The 20,838-nt window shown below is 39.2% G+C and overlaps 1 protein-coding gene across 1 annotated transcript; it reads right to left on the bottom strand.

Annotated features, from left to right (window-relative positions):
* Positions 1–2,502: 2,502 nt before the first annotated feature.
* LOC108877594 (zinc finger CCCH domain-containing protein 7B-like) lies at positions 2,503–19,746 on the bottom strand. The gene is given in 24 exon segments (XM_018667677.2): positions 2,503–3,542; positions 4,680–4,849; positions 4,972–5,108; positions 5,258–5,366; positions 5,459–5,564; positions 5,859–6,028; positions 6,361–6,446; positions 7,067–7,248; positions 7,389–7,489; positions 8,058–8,272; positions 9,530–9,691; positions 9,877–9,970; positions 10,065–10,126; positions 10,697–10,808; positions 10,810–11,325; positions 11,637–11,809; positions 11,943–11,997; positions 12,535–12,594; positions 13,054–13,134; positions 14,096–14,254; positions 16,600–16,797; positions 18,996–19,032; positions 19,162–19,229; positions 19,517–19,746. Coding segments are annotated over 23 exon segments (3,225 nt in total). The 5' UTR covers positions 19,221–19,229; positions 19,517–19,746; the 3' UTR covers positions 2,503–3,361.
* Positions 19,747–20,838: the final 1,092 nt, after the last annotated feature.

Raw genomic sequence — 20,838 nt, 5'->3', positions numbered from 1 at the left:
AGTTATTATCCCTGCCTATGTTAATCCCTGAACAAAGCATACTGGGACATTGTGAGTACAGGCAAGAACAAGAGAATAGTCACAAAGTAAGAAAGGAAAGGGCGTCCCTGTGGCCGAGTGGTATAAGTTACAATAACATGTGATCCCATCGTATCACAATTACAGCCAGAGACCTTTGTTCCATGTCGTCCCCTCTCAGTCCCTCCTCACGTTTCCTGCCTGTCTGCACTTCCAACTCTTGAATAAAGACCAAAAAATAATAAATAAAATAAAATCTAAAAAAGAAAGTAAGCCAAAAAAAGTACACATGAAGAACTGAATCCACAGAGAAACTAATGATGTGATGAAACCGTGAGTGAGGGCTGTTTCAGTGTTGTTGCATCAGTTGCAGGCTGCTGTGTTGTGACTGTATGGAGAAGCAGCACAGACAGTCTGCTGACACAATGCAGCTCACTGCCTTTGATCATCTGAGCATGTTTTGAGCCACCAGTGCAGCTGGACACATTTCCATATAATCCTGAACCTGCAGCTGAGGCAACTTTAACATACAACCATGGTCACCTTAGACTACAGCAGTCAATACAATAATGAACAGTGTGAGTGAGAGCAGACAATGTCTGATCCTCTCCTAATGAGGGCCATAAGTTGTTTTGCATCAGCTGTCTATTCATGTAATAACTTTAGAAGTACTACTACTTTGTGGTAGAAGTATTGAGCCCAGTGTTGAGACAGTAGTGTTGACCTAATGTAAAAGCATTAGTCCTGCATTTCTTATTCTATTCCATTAGCTTAAACAAACTGTACTCTCAGTTGCCAGTTTATTAGGAATAACTAGCTGAAAGTATTATTTTGTCCACCCTATTCATATTAATGAGGCTCGGCTTCAACAGCAGCACAAACAACATCCTCTAAAATCATAATACAGTTGGGTCGACACCTCTCTAAAACATCCTCAACTGCAGGACTGATGTATGAGACTGCATACGTTTTAGCTCAGTGGACCTGATGACCTGGTAACTGAATGCATACTTAGAGCATTAAACTTTTAGCTGCTTTACATACTATAGGGTAGGTTAATCTATGATTATATGTTTTGTGTGTAAAATCCTAATCTAATGTAGTGCAAATGGATTACAAGGAGAGTACAAATACCTCAAAAATGCTACTATTAGGGCTTGAATAAATGTACTTGGACTCCACCGCTGTTTACTGATACAAGTCTGGCTGCTACAGTTTCTAATTTCTGACAACAAGAGCAACTATTAGACAAGTTTCAACACTGTTTTTCTGCTTGAAAAATGTATATGTACGTATTCTTACCGGTGTCATCAAAGGTAGGGAAGGTGAACGGATAGTCAGCCAAGGACTTGAGGAGGTCAGGAACGTCGTTCCTATCTCCAAAGAAGTTAGCTGTTGACATGCTGAACAAGTCAAAGTATCTCCTGTTGAAGTTAAAAGTCGAGTCCAGCTGAACAAGAAACGCTCGAGCTGTGGCTGAGTGTGTGTTCGCTCTCGTCTGCTGACTTCAGTCACTTCTCACCAACTTCGCAGCAGGTCACATCACGGGTACCTCTGCATGTGTCCAAACAACTTGTATTATAATGAGCAGAAGGAGCCCCGCCCCCAACACCATGTTGATTCGATGACAGTTGAGTACGCGCCTGTCAGTCACGTCGCAGAGCCAATGAGAGAGCAGGGGGCGGGCTCTAATGAATCACAACAGCCATGTTCAGGTTCAGGAAAGCACATTTCTCTCCACGCACGGCAGCACGTGCAAGACAGAGCAGGCTCGAGGCTCGAGGCCAGGTCCAACCGTGAGCCCCACGCCATCTAATGACCTGATTAAGTACTGCATTAAAAAGGTGACTGCACAAAGCAGTGGAAAAAGTATTAGTTGTTAATACCACACTTAAAATTTTTCCATTACAAGTTAAAGTCCTGCAGTCAACATATTACTTGATTATTATTAATAGATTCACTAATATTAAAAGTAAGTCCTCAATGCAGAACACTGCCAGTCAGTACAATTTTTCACTCTGAACTATGAATAGGTATAGTTACAACTATACCTCAAATCTGTACTTAAGTAAATGTTTTTAGACATTTGATCACTGTTCAATAACTGCTGCTACAATCTGAAACTGAGTTTGAACCCAAATACCTCATGACCTTTACACTGATATAAATTTTTCTATTATTACTCTTACAACTGGGTATTTATATCTATTGTTATCAAAATCTTTTTTCTTTTCATTTATTACCATAGACTATATGGTAGTATATAGAATCTTTCTTTATTATTTGCATGTTTTTTTCTTTTCTTTTTTCCCCCATATATACTTAAGTTTCCTTAAACATACTCCACACATACACATATATATCAAGCACATCACCAAAACTGCTTTTAGTGTTGTGGTTGATCTGTGTATTTATGACAAATAACACATTTTCACACATGCATAACCAAACAAATACATAACATTAATACACACAACAATCATATGAACTGATGATGAACTGTACTGAGTTTAATTCACAAACTATTCCTGTCCTGTATAATCTTATTCAACCCTTTACAGAGCATCTCAGGTCTGACTGGAGCAACAACACTTCACTTAATTCCGTTCTTATTCAATTATACAATGACCAAAACTATTAGTCTCATAATGACAGTTCAGCCAATTTAGCTTCACCAGTCTCTGATGCTTAAAAAATAACCATGATAACACACGTATGCTCCAAATAAGAATACACAGTCGAATCATGCCACCAAAAACAAATATGTCTTTGCTTAAGCACAGATCACAACTGAACCTTTTTTATTTGTTGTAGGCCGAGGTTTTGAAAATACTTTGTGGAGAGTATTTTAATGCACAGCTGGAGTTTTAACATCCTCTCTCTTACTATGGAATGAAAGCACTATTATCATACCCCCTGCTTAAACAGAAAGGAAAAGAAAAAAACAAAAAGGTTTGTATGAACATCACATGGCCCTAACCACGCAAGAGGCTGTGTGTAGGGTTAAATATAAACCCTCTAAATGTTCTGTAATTAACAGTGTGTGTGTTTGTGTCTGCTGTGTCTCTATGAGTGGCACCAACATGAGCCTTAGTTTCACAGCATTGAGTAGTTTGTACTAATGTTTTAGCTGAACAGACATGAAGAAATTAAAATATTTACCTGTTTAAAGTAAATGGTATATGGCATTTTGAGAATGCAAATCTCAATACATATATCTCTCAGATTTCAACTGATCTTTTGGCAAACTGACACTCAGCTAGTCTGATCGCATCACCTGTTCATTTTGGTTTTGATTTGAAAATTCCTGATATGGCAGTTTCAAAAATGGCTCTAACTCTCCTCAGTTCTGAAGTAGAAAGTTGTACTTCCCAAAGTCAAATTCATCGGGCATGATGAGCATGTCTTCCCTGGCTTTGGTCAGCTTCTGTCGCAGGAAATCCCTTCTCTCAGTCCACTCCTGCAGCTCCTCCAGGCTGTGGGCGTAGTCGCAGCTCGCACCGTCAGGACAGCCACCATCCAACCTGTCGGTCATTAACAGGATGCTTAATGTTTCATCTGTTTTAAGATTTGTCATTTTTAGTATGAATATAATGAAGTGTTCACTGAATGTTTTGACAGTGTATTTAATTCCCAATCAAACAACTCAGATCTGTAACAAGTGGTACAGACATGTTTAATACTGACCACTCTTCGCTCCATTAGACCTTTAAGCCTATACAACAGAGTTGCTAATGTAAACAGCTGCTTATTTACACATCTAGCAGACAATGAGCAAGATTAGCAAATTTGGTGACAAATTTTAGTCAAATATTCCAATATTCTCTTAGCTCTGTTTTGGTTTCCACCAACTCCTGAGAAAAATATCTGGTTGTTTAGCAGCTAAATGCTCCACTGTGTTTACCAGCTAGTCACTAACTTTGTCTGTCTGATTGTATGTTGCTGGACAGGCACAGTTGAAGAGTCTTCACTAAAAGCACTTGTCTGTGTCTTTTGCAGGTTGTAAACCAAAACAATGTGCCAAAAGAGGCTAAAATGCTCTGTGGAACTGAAAGGAATGCAAAGTTGGTGATAAGTTCTTGTCATACTCTTACAGAGTACACAGCAGTGAATTTCAAGACTTTGTGTCCACGCTAATTCCCTGCTGCTTGACAATTAGTCTCAATCATTTAGAGCAAATACAGATATTTATATGTGAACAGTTACAGACTGTAGCCCTGTAGTTATGTATGTTGCATTGGTCCACTGTGAAGTTGCCAATTCCATCCAAGTCTACAATTCAGAGTAATTACACTAACACTGACAATGGTTGTTGAGAATCTTTTTTGTTTAGAGTAATTTAACACCAGTAGTGTTTCACTGCTCTCCCAGGTTTAAAGTGTCAACTCTGTTTCCCTGCACACGCCCAACAGTGATGTCACAGTGTCCCGTCTCATCCTGGAGTACATTTCTGCATCACTGCAGCTGGATTTCAGGGTCAGCAAAAAAAACAATAAACAACCAAACAAGATTTTCAAGGGTGCCAAGTTCCCCTATATTTTTGTGGTCTCCACCTTGACCTGAAATTCATACCAACAATAATGATGCAAGATCCCTAGCCAGTTGAGTTCAGTAGTGAATTATTTTCTGAATGTAGAAACTGATCCAGGAAAAGATCTTACTTGGGGCAGAGTTCAAAGTATGTTCCAGGAAAACGGTAGTTCCACGTCAGAGCCTCGTCCTCTCCCTCACAGCTGAACACTCGGTCCTTGTGCTTCTCAGAGGAGATATGTCGCTGCCACTGCCGCTCACTGTTACTGTGTTTACCACACAGACGGCAGTAGAGGCCACTCTGAAATATCAAGACAAAGCATTGTTGTCATCTTGCATAGCCAGGAGAGTTTTAGTTTGGTGCCAGTGGAGCTGTTTTTAAGTCTTCAACTTTACTGAACCAAAAAACAAACGTGAACCCACCATTAGTTCAGCATAGTCAGTTGGCATAGCAATATATTTCTCTTCTGGGATGGGCTGGGTCAGCATGGTTCCATCTGCTTGGCGGTTTTGGGTGGTTAATGTCAGCCACATGTCATACATCTGCTGCATGTCCCGCACTGCCAGCATAGATAAAGAAAATCTCTTAAGACTACTGGGATGTTCAGCAAAAGAGAGAGTCAGACTGGAATGTGGGTTTATGATAAGGAATGTTAAATGCATTACAGATTAAACTGCACTGTGCAACAGAGTGATTTTAATGACTCACGGTCATTATTCTTCATATACATCCACATCTCCTTCTCCTCTTGGCTGTGGGCAAAGGTGCATTTTCCAGTGTAGTTACATCTCCTTTTCTCCAACATCTGGGTACATATCTGCAAAGACAAAGCAGTACAAACTTTCACGAGTGCCTGATCAAAAATATGTGTTGCGTTAAAGTGCGTAAGAACAGAGGAAGCACACCTACATCATACTGCACAGGGAAGTTCTTGGCATGTGGCAGTGGTCGGACCTGAACCCATTTACTTCTCTCTGGGGACCTGACCAGCAGTATCCGCCTGTCTTTAGTCCACCTGAAGATAATGTCACAAGAGGAAGACAGAAAACGTGTAGTTTAACTTGTCTTTTTGTATCTAAATGCACCAATGACTTGTCATATTTTGAATTCACTGTGATTTACTAGATAAAAGTTTTTTTCAAGCAGGCTTTAAATTTCTTCTCCACATTTGAAGTCTTGATATTAAAGTGGATCTCTAATAATATGACATGGTTTTGCAATGTGAGAAAAATAAATTTCATATTAAATACATTTTTTATTACTTTCCAGACTTGTATAGGAACTATGCAGATATATCATTTTTACTAACATGTGCCTGGCCTTAGCATTGCAGTACTTGAGGGTTTTGTCTGGTTCACTAATCAGGCCATCCCGCCAGCACTGGGCGCAGGCAAATTTCATCTTCATGTCCAGATTTTTCCCAGCTCCTCCTCCAACTCCTCCTCTTGGTTTGTTAACACCACCTCCAGAAGACAACTGCTTAAATGAAATGATAACAAAGGTAAGGGTGACAGTCACTTAAAAACATCCTCCTTCATGTTTCACCTCTCATCTGCCAAAATAAACTATAAAATAATCTCAAATATTAAATTAAAAGGTTTAAGTTGGCCAATAGTTACACAGATTTTGATTAAACTGCACCTACGCAATACTGCACAGTTTAAATTACATCACTGCCTCAACAAGCAGGTTCATTAGATTTAGAAAAACAAGAGAACACAGAACAGATGCTGGATAAGTTGACTGACAGAAAAACTGAGGCAAGTCATACACATTGTGTTTCTATAAATACAATAAAAATTGTTTCTTACTCTACTCCCTTTCTGTTTGCTTGCATTTTGCTCTTGTTTCTCATGATACTTTGTAGCTACTTTCACAATCTCATCAGGGCTGATACCTGTAAATAACACAAACACATATTCAGAAACACAGTCGCCATTCACTTTGAGAGAAACACTACATGCTGCTGCTATTGTCTGGTTTTTACTCAGAATACTGAAAGGGAACACTTACACCCTGCTTATAACGATTAGTGTTTTTACCTGATTTAATAACTGTTCAACAGACAAAAATATCTTAAAGCAATATTAGCAGTATTCATTGATTTTTTTCAGCAGCAAAACAAGCTGTCAACAATACTGACATACAAATACCTTAGAAAATTAATATGGCATACATGTTAGCTAAGAGTTGCTTAAGTAACAACTACTTGAGCAACATTATCATATATTTGGAGTTCATACAGTATTCACTCTCTTTTAGCTCTGTTTTTGGTCCCTTCCAACTCCCAAGGGAAATATCTGGCTCTTAAGCTGCTAAATTCACCACTACATTCTATAGATAGTTGCTAGTTTTTAGAGTTTTTCCACTGAAAACAGGTGCTGAATGGTGAAAGTGAATTAAACCAGTTAAGTGGCTTACCATGAAACAGTTTGTTAAAAGAGCACAGAGAACAGATGAAATTCATAAACACTCTTGATTCTAAAATTACCACTACATGTGTTTGGAAGACCGCACCTGTGTCCTGCTGCACCCTCCAGGTTTTGAGCTCTATGATGGAGTGGGCATAATGGCAGGTGTCCTCTCTCTGGCAGCCGTACCGGATGGCTTTGTGGCACAAATCCAACTGGCACAGGATGCTCAGTGGACGGACCTTTCTGTAGTTCACATTGTGGGTCCTCACCACAAATGCCAAGCACCTGACGGGCACAGAGAAAAAAATCAAAGAGTGTTTAAAATTGATTGAAATACATGAGAGTTAAAGAGGTAGTAAATGAGTGAAATGAGTGAGGCTGAGAGGACAACGTCTCGCAGGCACACATGTTGTAAACGCGCTCACTTATTGGCATCGAAGGTGTGGTGAGCATCCAAGTTAGAGCAGATGGTGTGATTGTCTCTGGAGCGCTTACTGATGATTCTAGGTTTATTGTCATAGCACTCCTGGAGAGACAGAAAGACAAAAATAAAAGGAGAAGACACAAACAAAGAGACCAACAAAGGGACAGATAAGAACAAAGAAAGACACAATGCCTTAATAAATGTATATTAATTAATCTATTATGGTACGGAAGAATGCTTTGTACATATACATGAGACATGCTTGTCTGTAACAGTGCTTGCTTCAAGGATAGAAGATTGGCAACTGGTACAGTGTTAAGCATTTAAAGGACCCGTGTGTGGGATTTAGTGGCATCTAGTGGTGAGTTTGCAGATTGCAACCAACTGAATAAAATTGCATGTAACTACATAGATAAATAATTAGTGCAAAATTAAATTAATAAATGCATGACTGTTGGTAATTAATCAGGGCAAACATTAATAATATTCATGTCAACATGATTTTTTCTATATTTCAATTAATCTAAAAAATTAGAACATTTGAACATAAAAAAGAAGAATAAAATAATTGTAAACATAATTGAAAATAGCAAAAATAAGTATAACAGACATGATTTGATTTAAAAGCTTTGTAAAATGATAACAATATAAACTATATAAGCACACTGACCTGGCAGAGGAACATGAATGTGCCTTTGTGTTCCTGCAGAAGGCGTATGATGCTGTTTACAGGATCCAGTTTATCAGCTGTAGTTTCAAACAGCAGACTTCTGTCCAGTGTCCCCTTCCTCTCTTCCGTCCAAACATCAATCTCCAGCTGGCTATAGGCAAACGTACATTTCTCTCCGTATTTACACAGGCCCAGATCCCCAGATTTCAGCAGCTCTGAACATGTAGAAAGACACACAAATCACTCACATAAACATGATTGTGTAACTCACTCATTTTCACCCAAAGTTCCCTCATTAACTACACAACTGTTTGAATTTGAGTAGAAATTAAGTGACTGACATGATTGTTTGCCTGAATTAATTTGTCTCCTGTTCCCTCACACTCTACTGTTTCTGACCAATCGACATGGTAGAAAGTTGCCTTGCAGACATGGGAAAAATGTTAACACTGGGTAACTTCCCAAAACTACAAAGTCCCATCAAGAATGCCTGATGCTTGCAAATCAAAGCTGCCTTCCCTGACTCGACTGCAAAGTATGATGTCGTTTAAAGAGCCTGTCACATGGTTAAAGGAAAACAACACTGCTCTATAATTTGAAAGAACAACCTGTGTTTCAGGGTCTGCCATGTCACGTGAGCATCATGACTCGTGGTTGAGTGACGCCTCCTGCTGCCTGACAACAAACGATTGACTATCATTTCCCTCTTGAGATCAGACCAACAGTCTAGTCAGGCCATAAAATTTGAGAAATATATGGCCTTAACTTCAAGTGCACTATCCTAAGACATGAGCTCCTCTCTTAATATTTACAAATCTGTCAAAAGAATTAGCTTGTCAAACACCATAAAACATCCACTTACATTTCTGTGTCTGGAATAAAATAGAAACTGGGAATGAGACAGTAGTAGTTAATCTTTTTGTGCAGATATTTGTCACCCAGCAACTGCAAAGAATTTATGGAAGCATGAGTGCTTATTCATGACAGCTAAAATAACTTAATCACTGAAGAACTACTTTTGGCCTTTCATTAACACTTTCTGGTTTGGCATATACTGTTGAAATAAATGATATAATCTGCATAATCTATGCATAACAGGTTTTTTTTAATCAGTATAATAAAGACTGAACTGCAGGAGAAGCTTTGCAGAGGTGTAGGAGAAGCCCTTTATGGTATATAGATGGGACACAGATATGGAGGTGTTTTCCTTCTAACAGCTGAAGTTACTAGCCATGGTCCAGTATCACACCTTTCAGAGTGTCTCATGTCTGTGTATTAATATTCGATTCCACTAGGAGGAGTAGGGGAGAGAGAGTTAGGAAGGTTTAAGCTGGGAAAATGTATTTTCTGCTATTCTGAATACGAAATAAATTAATTTGTGATTAAGTCCTGATCACTTTAACTACACTAATGAGCCATGAACAATGAATACCAACAAATATCAATCAAGCATTTGATTTTGAGATGCTTACCCTTGCAAAGTACAAAGGGCCCTTTGAAGGACGTGCAAGGAGGCATCGGTCTGACTCTGGTCCACTCTGAAGGATAACCCACCTTTCGTCTACATAACAGAATGTCTCGCTTACAGTTGTGAACCAGGTCTGGCTTGTGAACATAAGTATATATCCCTTGACCTGAAAAGAAATGTTACATAAATATACAAAATATTTCAGATATTCAGTAGGAACAAAAGTGGGAGATGATGTTTCTGTTATTGAACACTGAACATTTGTGAATATCTACAAATTCATACGTAAGGGTCATCATGACTTTCTTATGATTACAGTTAGTTTGAGACAGGACTGCTCCGCTAACGTACCTTGCCGAGGGTAACAAGCAGAGCAGGCCTGCAGGAACTCGTGGGTGGAGGACAGGGGGTTAAAGACTGCAGCAGGCTCTTGGTTTTTCTTCTCCTTTATTACCAGGATGAGAATAAGATTTCAGTTAATGCTAACAAAACAGACAGAAAAAAACAGCTGGTAACACAAGCCAGATAAACTGTCTTACTTTGTAGTTATTCTTTGGAGATCGCATTACTGGAGCTGCAGCAGCACGAGAGCCTGGGGTACCTGAAGAGCAATAAGAGAAAATCAGTTGCAAATTAAGTATTCATTAAGTCTACACACTGTGCTAAACAGGCTAGAATATGCTCAAACACCAGTATCATTTATCAAAAGAGGGGAACACTTGCTGAAGGTGTTTGAAATTTAAATTAAGTGTCTGGGTTTACTGTATTTTATCTAACTGTTATTTCCTACTGTTCCTGTATCACACATTTCTTGTTTAACTTGGCATCAATTTATATATGGACCATGACATGCACGCAGTGTTTCTTTCCCTCCTCAAAGCTGACATGACACACACACTACACTGTAGGTCAGTGGTTAATAACCTGAAGATTAGAGCACTCCCAAATAAGGGTCTCAAAACATACATTCAGTTAGTTTTCAGTAGATCTGCTCAGAACTCAAGAGGGCTCTCAAACAGACACTGCTCACAAGGCAAAGAGGTTGGGACCCGCTGCTGTAGGTCAAAGCCATCTAACTAATTTCAGCATCTATTAGCTGTTGTGACATCTCAGAGAACGGGGCTTCTGCTTTGCCTGATAATATAATAAGTCGCAGATAAATCATAATCACCAGTTGAGCTGAAATCTGAGAGCGAGTCCAGGCCTGTTCCCCTGATGGAGACTGCTGCCATAGCTGCTCCAACACCTTCAACCGAGGGAAACGAGTCCAGGACATCAAGGCAAGTCAAGCTGGTCCATAGTTCTCATAACAATGGCAGGGACATTACCACCCTGACCACCTGGATCAGAGACGGGCTCCAGGGGATCTAGTTCATCTAACAAATCATCAAGGGACTTTTCCCCCACATCCAGTTCTGTTTTGGATTCATTAACTTCCTCAGTAGCAGCAGCATTTGGCGTTGTATCCAAGAAGTCATCCAGGGAATCAAGGCCATCCAGAGCATCCAGCACCACAGAGGTCTGTCCTAAATTTAGAGCATCTGATCCACTTCCAATTCCAGAGAAGTTGTCTAAGGCGTCCAGACCTGGCGAGGTCAAGAGGTCGTCCAGGGTATCCAGTGCTGCACTCGCAGTGCTGTGCCCACCACCTGAGAAGGAATCCAGGGAGTTGAGTTGGCTGAGAGCTGAGTTGAAGAAGGCTGGGGGTAGCTGGGGTGTTGGGGCAGGCAGGACCGAAGGAACTATTTGTGCACAAGTGGATGTTGTGTGGGGACCTGAGTAGGCTGCCTGGATGTGGTTCTGGAAAGAATGTAAAAAGCCATAAACAAAGCTCCACAATGCTCAAAACTGATGATTAGATTAGAAGGTTTTGATGGATGTCAGCTGACAATAGCTGGCTAATATCAACACAATTCTGATTTCATTTATTTATTCAATAAAACAATGAAGTGAAATACAGCTACATTAAATATTTACTACAAATTGCCCAAACTTAAAGCTGCTCTGGTCAAAATGTTTACTTAAACAATGGATTGAATGACTAAATGTGATAGGTGGCGAATGATAATGAGCTGCAGTTTTACACATAGAGCAAGTGTCTCAAATTTTACCTCGGTTGGCTCTTGTTCAGTAGGGACGCAGTCAAGCAGGCTGTCTAAGTCTTCTCCCATCACCTCCGAGTCCTCCAAAGTGTCCACCTTGTCAGGCACTAGGGAGATGGCAGGTTGGCAGCTGCTGGGAGGTATGGAGGGAATGGTAGACTGAGGCATGCTGGGAAAGCTGACTGAAGAGAAGCAGAAGGGAATTTATTGAGATCCTACCTGTAATTTATTTTGAAAAAAGAAGCAGAGACAAACAGTACATGTTGCCTATATTGTTAGTGCAATTCTGATTGAGTGAAAATCAAGAATTCAGACCTGGTCCAAGGCCACTCAGAGGATTCATACCATTTCCTAAATTAGCACCAGACACCTGGAGGTGAGAGTCAGGAAAAAAATCATTTCAAACTATTATGATAATGTCTGAATGTTGAAATGATTTCTTTAGAACTACTTTGTGTTATCATTTCTAATAAACAACTCTAGTTGTGTGACTATGAACAGTAGGTTTCCCAGGCTCTAAATCTTTTTCCTTACTGGGAGAGATGCAACTGTATCTTGTCTTGTGAGGAATTCTGTGTTCAAGGACAATATAGAAACTGCCAATGTGTAAGTGTGTGTATGCCAGGACCATAATTGTGTGTATTGTGTTAGTATTGCCATACAATTTAACTCAAAAGCAACCAGGGCTCTCTGTGTATTTCTTTTCCTTTATTCATTGACTCTCTCACACAGAAAATTCCTCAACGCCTGGGTAAAGGATCACAGAATATCTCAGATCATGAGTAGGCCCTTTAAGAAAATTAAACTGTGTTTGTTGTTTGTTAGTAAATGGTGATTGTTTTCTAGGAAGTGTTTTTTTTTCTCCCAAATCTATGACGGTGAACGTTAGAGACGATGTGGAACTTGCCTTCATGGCTTCAGCAGCCATGTTTCCATTTGTGACAGCTCTGGTTATAAGTGCATCTTCCTGGGGAAGACAAAGACAAAACAACAAACTGGATGGGGGAAACAAAATAACTGAGGGCCATATGAGGACAAATCAACACCATGTCTTAGAGTTAGGAGATATGATGGTATATAGAGTACACTACAGTAACCATTTTTTAAATATCTCTAGCTACTGGCTACCTGCCCACAGCACTGCATCTTTAATCTGCTGCAGTGTGATAAAAATAAATTAAATCAGTGAAAAGGTCAAAATGATATGCAAGCTTTCCAAATAAATTGTTCTATAATTATACTAAGCCATGATCTGTATTGATATCCCAATGTAAAGTCACCTACACTGATAGAAGATTTTATCACACTCAGCCCCTAGACTGCATCCTATCTGACTATGACTGAGCTGGAAACTGGAAAAGTCTTTTAACATTATTCATTTGGATTCCTCAGTGAACAAAATCTTTACAATAATCTTTTTACCAACCTTTGCGCTGACATAGGGTTTTCGATTTTTTAGTCCCAAATGAACGGCCAGCTCCCGTGCCAGTTCATTCACCTCTTTATCCTGTCAGGAGTAAACAGAAAAAGACTGAATGAATACAGCGCACAAGCCAGAAGTCTGTGACATTTAAATAATAAGATTAAAAAGTAATGGAGAGAGTGTCATTGAGATGATTGCCCTCACTACAACTTAGCTAACTGTATCTGCTTTGAACGCTGTGAGGTGTCATAAAAGGTCTAGAAACAAGACTATGAGTCTACAGCCATGCTAGCAGCTCTGTGGGGCTGTTCTTAGGCACAGCTGTGCTTTGAGCTAAATGCTAGCAGGCTAGCACGCTAATACACTTGTAAAACACTTGTAATTTTGACCATGTTCACGTTGTAGCCTAGCTATTCAGCATGCTAACTTTAACCAATTGGCATGAAGCATAAAGTGCAGCTGAGTATAATGATGGGAAGATCTGCCAGGTATTTATATTTAATCAAAAGTAATGGACACATTTTTGAACAGCTGGTGGTGCTAAAGAAAAGTCAAGGTATCAGTGAAGTTATTAGGATTCATCCTGAGTGGGGCATGAATGTGTGTACAGAATTACATAGCAATCAATTCAGCAGATGTTGAGATATTTCAGTCTGGACCAAAGGGGTGAACAAGCCTGCAAACCGTCATTATCATGCTTAGAGCCATGCAGCTTTCGTGGCTGGAAATCCATGCAAGTGAACCTTGTGATTAATTTTTATGTCAAACTGATATTTCCAAGGCCGAGAATGAACCATCAAGCTAAAATAATCTTAAACAATGTCTGTCTGTTTATTCTGCTACAACATAATTTCATTTTAAAGCCCCACCACCACCAAGCGACTTTAACTTACTTTAAAAAGTGAGACTTCCACTACCACATTACCAGATACCACGAGATCTTACTCAATGAAGCAGTATTCCTATACATGAAAGTAACAGATTTGCATTCAGGCCTCTCTCAGACCTATTTGCATTGACTCTCCCAATTCCCTTCTTCCTTTACCAGGCGACTGATAAGCAGACAGTCCGTGGTGCAGTTGTAGGCCTCCTTGTGCTTCCCAAGCTCTTTCAGACAAAGTGCCTTCCTGTACAGAGCCTTGCGGCTTTCCTTAGACAATTCAAGAGCTCGGTCACAGTCCTTCACGCCTCGATCATATTCCCCCTGTGGAAAACATGACAAATGTGGAGAACGTGAAAAGAGTTCAAATGAGGAGTCTGGAAGTAAAGTATGTAAAGGCAAACTAACATATAAATGGTGTACAATTAAATCAATTTACAAAGTTTAGGCAGAGAATTTGCAGCAGATACTGAGGAGTGTTTTTTTAGTATGCAGGTTTAAGCTCAGTGGCCTGGTACTGCTGTAGAAACATCTAAATGATTTAGTACTGGTCCACATTGTTTTAGGGGTAGTAAATCAGACTGCTCTCGCCCAGTGTCAGCTGGGATTGGCTCCAGCCCTCCTGCGACCCTTAAAGGATAAGCAGTACAGATAATGTGTGGATGGATGGAGATCAGATTAGTATTGTTTTAAGAAGCAGCTTCATAATTCAGGTGTGAGCGGTGATGAGGAGCTGTAGATGTGTGGACAGGACTGTTAATCATACTGTCATATCCCTGAACTGCAGTTTAATACATTCTTTTCCCATTGCCTTATGTCTTGAGTTTAAGTTAACTTATTTGATTTACAGATATCTCTGCACTTTTCTTTTTGTGGCTAACATTATTTGTCATCCTGTACAACAGAGACTGCTGCAGGTCAATGGTTTTTCTAGGTCCGGCAGTGCACCGGGATTGATATTTGCTTTCAGGAACAGCAGCTAAATATACAATAAATAAAACCAGACATTTGATTTTTCAAACAAAGTATGATTTTTACTGAAGTAGAAACCCCCAAATGTTGTTAGAATTCTTTTTTTTTTTTAAGCACAAGAGTAGATATAGAAGTATCTGTATCTGTTAAGTGTTGGTCAACAGCATGCTTGGCTGGGTATCAAACACAGGCATGTCATAGACCTCTGGACAGCCAAATTAACTCTTAACTGGCTCACTGGGGTGATCACCATCTTGACTGGTCAGTCTGAAAATGACCAGATATGTATGTATAAATTATTTATATTTTCACATTCATTCTTTTTTAATCAACCATTTGGCGTAACAGAAAATTTAAAACGCTGATAATAATGTGCCACTACAGCAACAACTAACAGTTTCTTAATTATTAGTTAATTTGCTTTTCTTGTTTAATCATTAGGACTATAAATGTCAGGAAATAGTAAAATGTCCGACCAATTTAATATTTCTGATTATTGATCGTTATATAATGTTCTTTACTGTTGATTTACATGACAATTGACAGTTACTGTGATGGATTAATGTAAGTGTTACTTCAGCTCTGACAGTTATCCTGACATTACCCTGGCTGGTTATAATGTAGTTATAATGTAGTTAGTGCTGATGGAGGAATTTCCTGGGTCGTCCTGGACAGTGTTTCCACAGGTCACTAGTTTGCCCTAAAAGCAATAGTTTATTGTCCTGTCTCAAGGATAGCTGTGAAAACACTGATAGAGTCAAGCTGGTCCACTCCCCAATAGCAGTTGCTGTAGCAACCAAGGTCATAAAGATATGATAAACCAAGCCTCCGGTTGAGGGAGTGAACAGTAAAAACACAGGGGCTCTGGGACAGACTGTCTTTCCTTGAGAAAGTACTGTAAGAAATGTACAATTTGATTTAATGTTTAAGATCTGGTCGCCAATGTTATCTTCACACACGTATGGAGAGGTGCTGTGGTCCCATGAAAAATACCCTTATTTGGATGTGCTGTACATTTTGTATGAGTTTTGAATGGGTTTAAATACACCCTGCAAGGAAGATGACCTGCAGAACTGGGTGGCATTACTCCTTGGTCAAGCTTCAATAAATGCTTCTGCCTAAGACATCTGGCTTTCCTGAAACCTCTTCCTATGGATGCACCACCAAAAAGAAGCTAGAAATGTTGTTAGAACATTTCACAACAAAATCTTTACTGGTGGCACTAGAGGAGAAGTCAGGGAATCACCAAAGTCATTAAGACACATCATCTGTCTGCACAAAGTTTGATGCCAATTCTTTAAAAAAAAAAAAAGTCAAACATGTCAGTATGATCAAATGAAAAGGTAATATACAAGTCTATATTCAAAAATATTTAGATTAATTATGTAATCTAAATATAATGACTAACATGCATGTTACATAAAAATTAACAATGAAAATTACTTATTATATATAATACCTGTAATTATTATGGGTTGATCCTCTTTTATCTGGCTTCACAGTTAACTGACTCACACTCAGATCAGGTTTGGGTGTGTAGAATTATTTGTCACAGAAATTGGCAGCGTTGTTTACAGCAGCATACATTCCTTAATGAGCGGTCACAAGTGTTTGCTTTTGCATTTTTGCTGCACTGATGCTCACTTAAATGTTCTGCTGCAAATCTCAGAAACACACAGAACCTAAATGTATCTCACCATACTGTGGTAGGCAGCAGCCCGGTTGACATACAGGCTCTCAAGTAAAACTTGGGGGATCTGGATATCGTCTCCTGCAGCATAGGATGAGACGTTCAGGCCTTCAGTGAACTCTCTCACAGCCTGCTCCCACTCTCTTTCTCTGAACAAGACATTGCCCTCATCGAGCAGGTTGCACACTAACTGGGTCAGGAAGTCCTGGGGGGGAGGAAAGAAAGTAGGGAATATGTTTTTCAAGTTTTATGAATGATTTTACATTCTGGTCAGTACACATGCGCATAGATAGTAAGCACAATGGCTCTAAGTTTGACAGCTGCAAATGAGGTGTTTTTACAGAAATTTACTTCTTTAGGTTCTAATCAGGATCAAGATCAGAAACTACACAACAGATGAGCAAATCATGACAGGATGTAGACAACATGTTCAACAAAATGCAACGCAGACTTCAAAGTGTGAGATCAGTCTGTTTAAGTTAACTTGAGCTGTGCCATAAATGTAGTTGTAGCACTCTAATTTAAAAGAAAACTTCCAGATTGTTTTAGGTCTGTCCTAATGCAGAACTCTAATGTCTGTATGTATGTTGAAAGTTAATGGTATTATAACTGCTGTATTCATTCCTCCTGTTCATACTGGCCCTGAAGTGATCACAGTGATCAAGTCATTGTTGTGATTTGGACCAAGGTCCCTCCCTGGTCACTGGACCAAAATTCTAAGTATTCAGCTTTGTTCAGTTGTTCAAAAATATCTTCTAATTGGTTGTCAAAAATCCTCAGAAGGAGTCGGTGTTGAAGGGAGCAGTCTTTAATGCTGGCAAAAAAGAGCTTGAAAGCTGTTCATAGTGTACACAGGTTACAGAAGAAGCACTCTGATCAACACTGGCGTGAGTCCTTCTTATATACCCCTTGGGAGTGTAGTTTTTCCACACCTATTTGAACATTTCATTGGCCTTCAACATTACACCATTATAACACTATAACACTGTTTTAGGCCCATAGACCATCTCTAGACATTACACCAGTGTTTTCATCTCTTCAGGTTGGAAAGCATCTAGGAATATATCAGGTTTCAGACCCTTAGGGTACGCCCTACCTTTCTTTTAACACATTCTCTTTACATTTTACACCATTATTTCCTAATTCCTCTAGGCTATATTTTAAAAAAACTAGATTACATTGGTTCTTTACGCCCTTATTTCTTAATTCTTCCTTGTAGCATTTTTTTTTTTTAAATTATTACTTCACACATATATATGGTTTACACATGATATGTATTGCATGCAGTAAACACTAACAACTACTTTATATGGTGACATTAACACACATTACCACTATTCTTTTCTCTGAATCATATAGTAAGTATTGATAATATCATTTTTACACATTCTTAATATCACCAGCATTGCATTATCAGTCAGAGGCTAATTTCAGTACACCTCTGAACATTATACTTTAAGTACATCACATGTCTTTTGAAAAATTAAACTACATCATCATCATCATAATGCCAGTGTAAGAGGAAATATGAAGCTTTAGCAGTCTCCACAGTACAGCCAATGATAATGATGCTGATGTTTAGCAGGTATAATGTTTTCCATGTTCAGTATCCTAGTACATGCTAATGTCTAATGTAATGCTAAAGTACAGCTAGACAGATGGGAATGTCATTGGCTCTGTTGGTATTTGGTCACAAACCAAAATCCTGGACAAATTAAAGTTTGACCTGATGATGAAAAGTTATCATCAAAGTTCTAACAATTCATCCTGAGACAGACAATTGTCTGGACCAAGTGTCATATATGTTGAGACATTTCTCAAAGAAATGCTGGTGGCACTGAAATGTCAGAGGATGATCAAATTCATCAGGATACATTGCCATTTATAAACCCATGCTACTGCAAAGAAACAACTGGCCATCTGTATAGTATCTGTATAGTATTAGTGTTTGCTGGGACTGTTTTCTTGCTAGGACACAGAGAGAATTTTGTACAAAAAATACTGTAACTTTTGATCAGAAGATATCCACATCACTTGGCTAATTCAGAAAGGTGAGGTCTAATTTACTTAAACTAAGTTGCTTTGTGAAGAGATCCTTCAGGGTCCATGTGGACAGGAGGAATGATTACAGTGACAACAACAACTCAGGTGAGTATTGTGCTGAGATAAACTTGAAAAAAATCTGAAGCTATCATTGTGGCAGTAAAAATCAACACTGCCTCCATAAAGGGAGGGGGCAAAAAAAGTCCTAAGAATGAATGAAGTGCCAGGTCTGGGAGGTTGGTGAGTTCAGCAACAACTTATGACCAACTGACTGCAGATCATAAAATGAAACCAAGATTGCAAAGGAGGAAAAGACAGCAGAGACAGACATAACACTGGGTTTGTGATAAGAGCTGGTACCTGGTAGCCCTCAGGTTCTGGATAAGCCAAGGAAGACCTTGAACAAAAGAAGTAGACATGCTTAGGAAAGTAGTGACACAGCTTGGTAATAAAGGATATGAGTCATTGAGAGGCAGGGAAGGTTTCACTTTCTATCAGGGTGCCTTCAAATAAAAAAATAACTCACTGTATAAATGTCAGAGCTTTGCTTATCTCCTCCTTGCGTTTCTGCCTGGTAGAGTCCATGCTTGTGCACTACGAGGAAGACAAACAGAGCACAAGTGGGTTTACAGCAAAGACTGATGTTATGTTGATAGTAGCTATGAATGTAGTTGGTGTGCGCCCACTTCCTACTGAAGTAGAAAGCAAGAAACAATAACCTTTTTGTTACATCGTGCAAAGTCACTTAAAACACTAATTGAGCCTGTTTTTTCATTATCATTCAGTATTTAAACCCCCAAACATCCAGCGTACTAACCCCTGACCCTGCATCTTACCCCTGGCTATCATGGCGCAACTGGACTGACTTTATACACACCTACCTGATGAAGCCAGGAAGTTCATTGAACCGAAACAAAATTTTATTAGCGTATCATCCTGAGTCCGAGGTGGCAAAACACGGGGGGGAAATAACTTTTAGCAGCCGAGAGGCCGTGCTGGCGGTGACAGCGAGCGACGAGGAAGGAAACCCGCTAAATCTCCGGTTAAGTTTCGATTCCCAGCACTTCCAGTCCATCCATGGGGCAACGTCAAATCTGTACACTGGCACTTTAATGACTCACAGTTCTGGAGCCCTGGGTGCAGTCTGTCAGGCACCACTTCCTGCATACAAACCCCACCCACAACATGCTACTCTGCAACTATGCAATGAATTCATACACAATTTGAACTTTAATTGACACAGTTTTTGTTTTTTTCAAAGACAAAAAAAAAACCCGCCGGGCTACAACAACCATAAACACAATAAACAATTACATAACTACACGAATGGGTAAATAAAATTAAACAAAATATGTTTACATTTGTTTACATTCAATAAACCAAGTTTCCAAATAAATTGCATGAATGACTATATTTTGGCAGAGAAAATCACTCACATATTAAGTCCCATTCACCAAAACAGAAGAAGAAAAAAAAAACCCAAACCACAAAAAAAATTGAGGCCTAGAATGAATTATTTAATTAGCTGCTTAATGGTGATAATATTAACTATGTTAACAAGTGAGTAGAGAGATTTAAATGGTGGGATATGGTTAACTTTGAGAATTACATGGTTACATGACTTTAATCTCTAATTTTATCTTGGTGTCAGTTAAGTTTCTTTTTGTATGTTGGCCCTGGAGTTGGTCAGTTACTGCTCTCCTCTCACCTCTAGAGGCATCGCTTCCAGCAGGATTTGCAAAACTGGAATGGGATGTAATTTCAGGAGCCTGAGCTTGAATCTAATACGTTTTTCAGGATGTAGCCAAGAGCTAAAAAATGTTACAGCAGAAGTTTATCCATTCCCCACAGGACACCCAATGATTTGACAACAAAATGCCACACCTTGGTCTAGCACCACCTCCCCAAATGTTTTAACTTATTACTACCTTTTAAAACTGAATATTAAGATTTTGCTTCACTAATTTTCCTCAGTGTCTTGTCAGTACTTTAAGTTTCCTTGGCTAGTTCATAAACTTGTTCCAATAAATTACATAATTACTCTAACAATAACCTTTAAAGACATAACTCATTTCAGCAGCACCAAGACTGTCAGCAGCTGTGTTTTGATACATAGACTTTGCTTCAGCAGTACTGCTCACATTTCATACATTTCACAGATGTTTCTGTGTTTCAAATACATGGGTCAGACATGACCATCTGA

Source organism: Lates calcarifer, linkage group LG11 (assembly GCF_001640805.2).
Source record: "Lates calcarifer isolate ASB-BC8 linkage group LG11, TLL_Latcal_v3, whole genome shotgun sequence".
Taxonomy (NCBI): Eukaryota; Metazoa; Chordata; class Actinopteri; family Centropomidae; genus Lates; species Lates calcarifer.
This window is presented reverse-complemented; position numbering and strand designations above follow the sequence as displayed.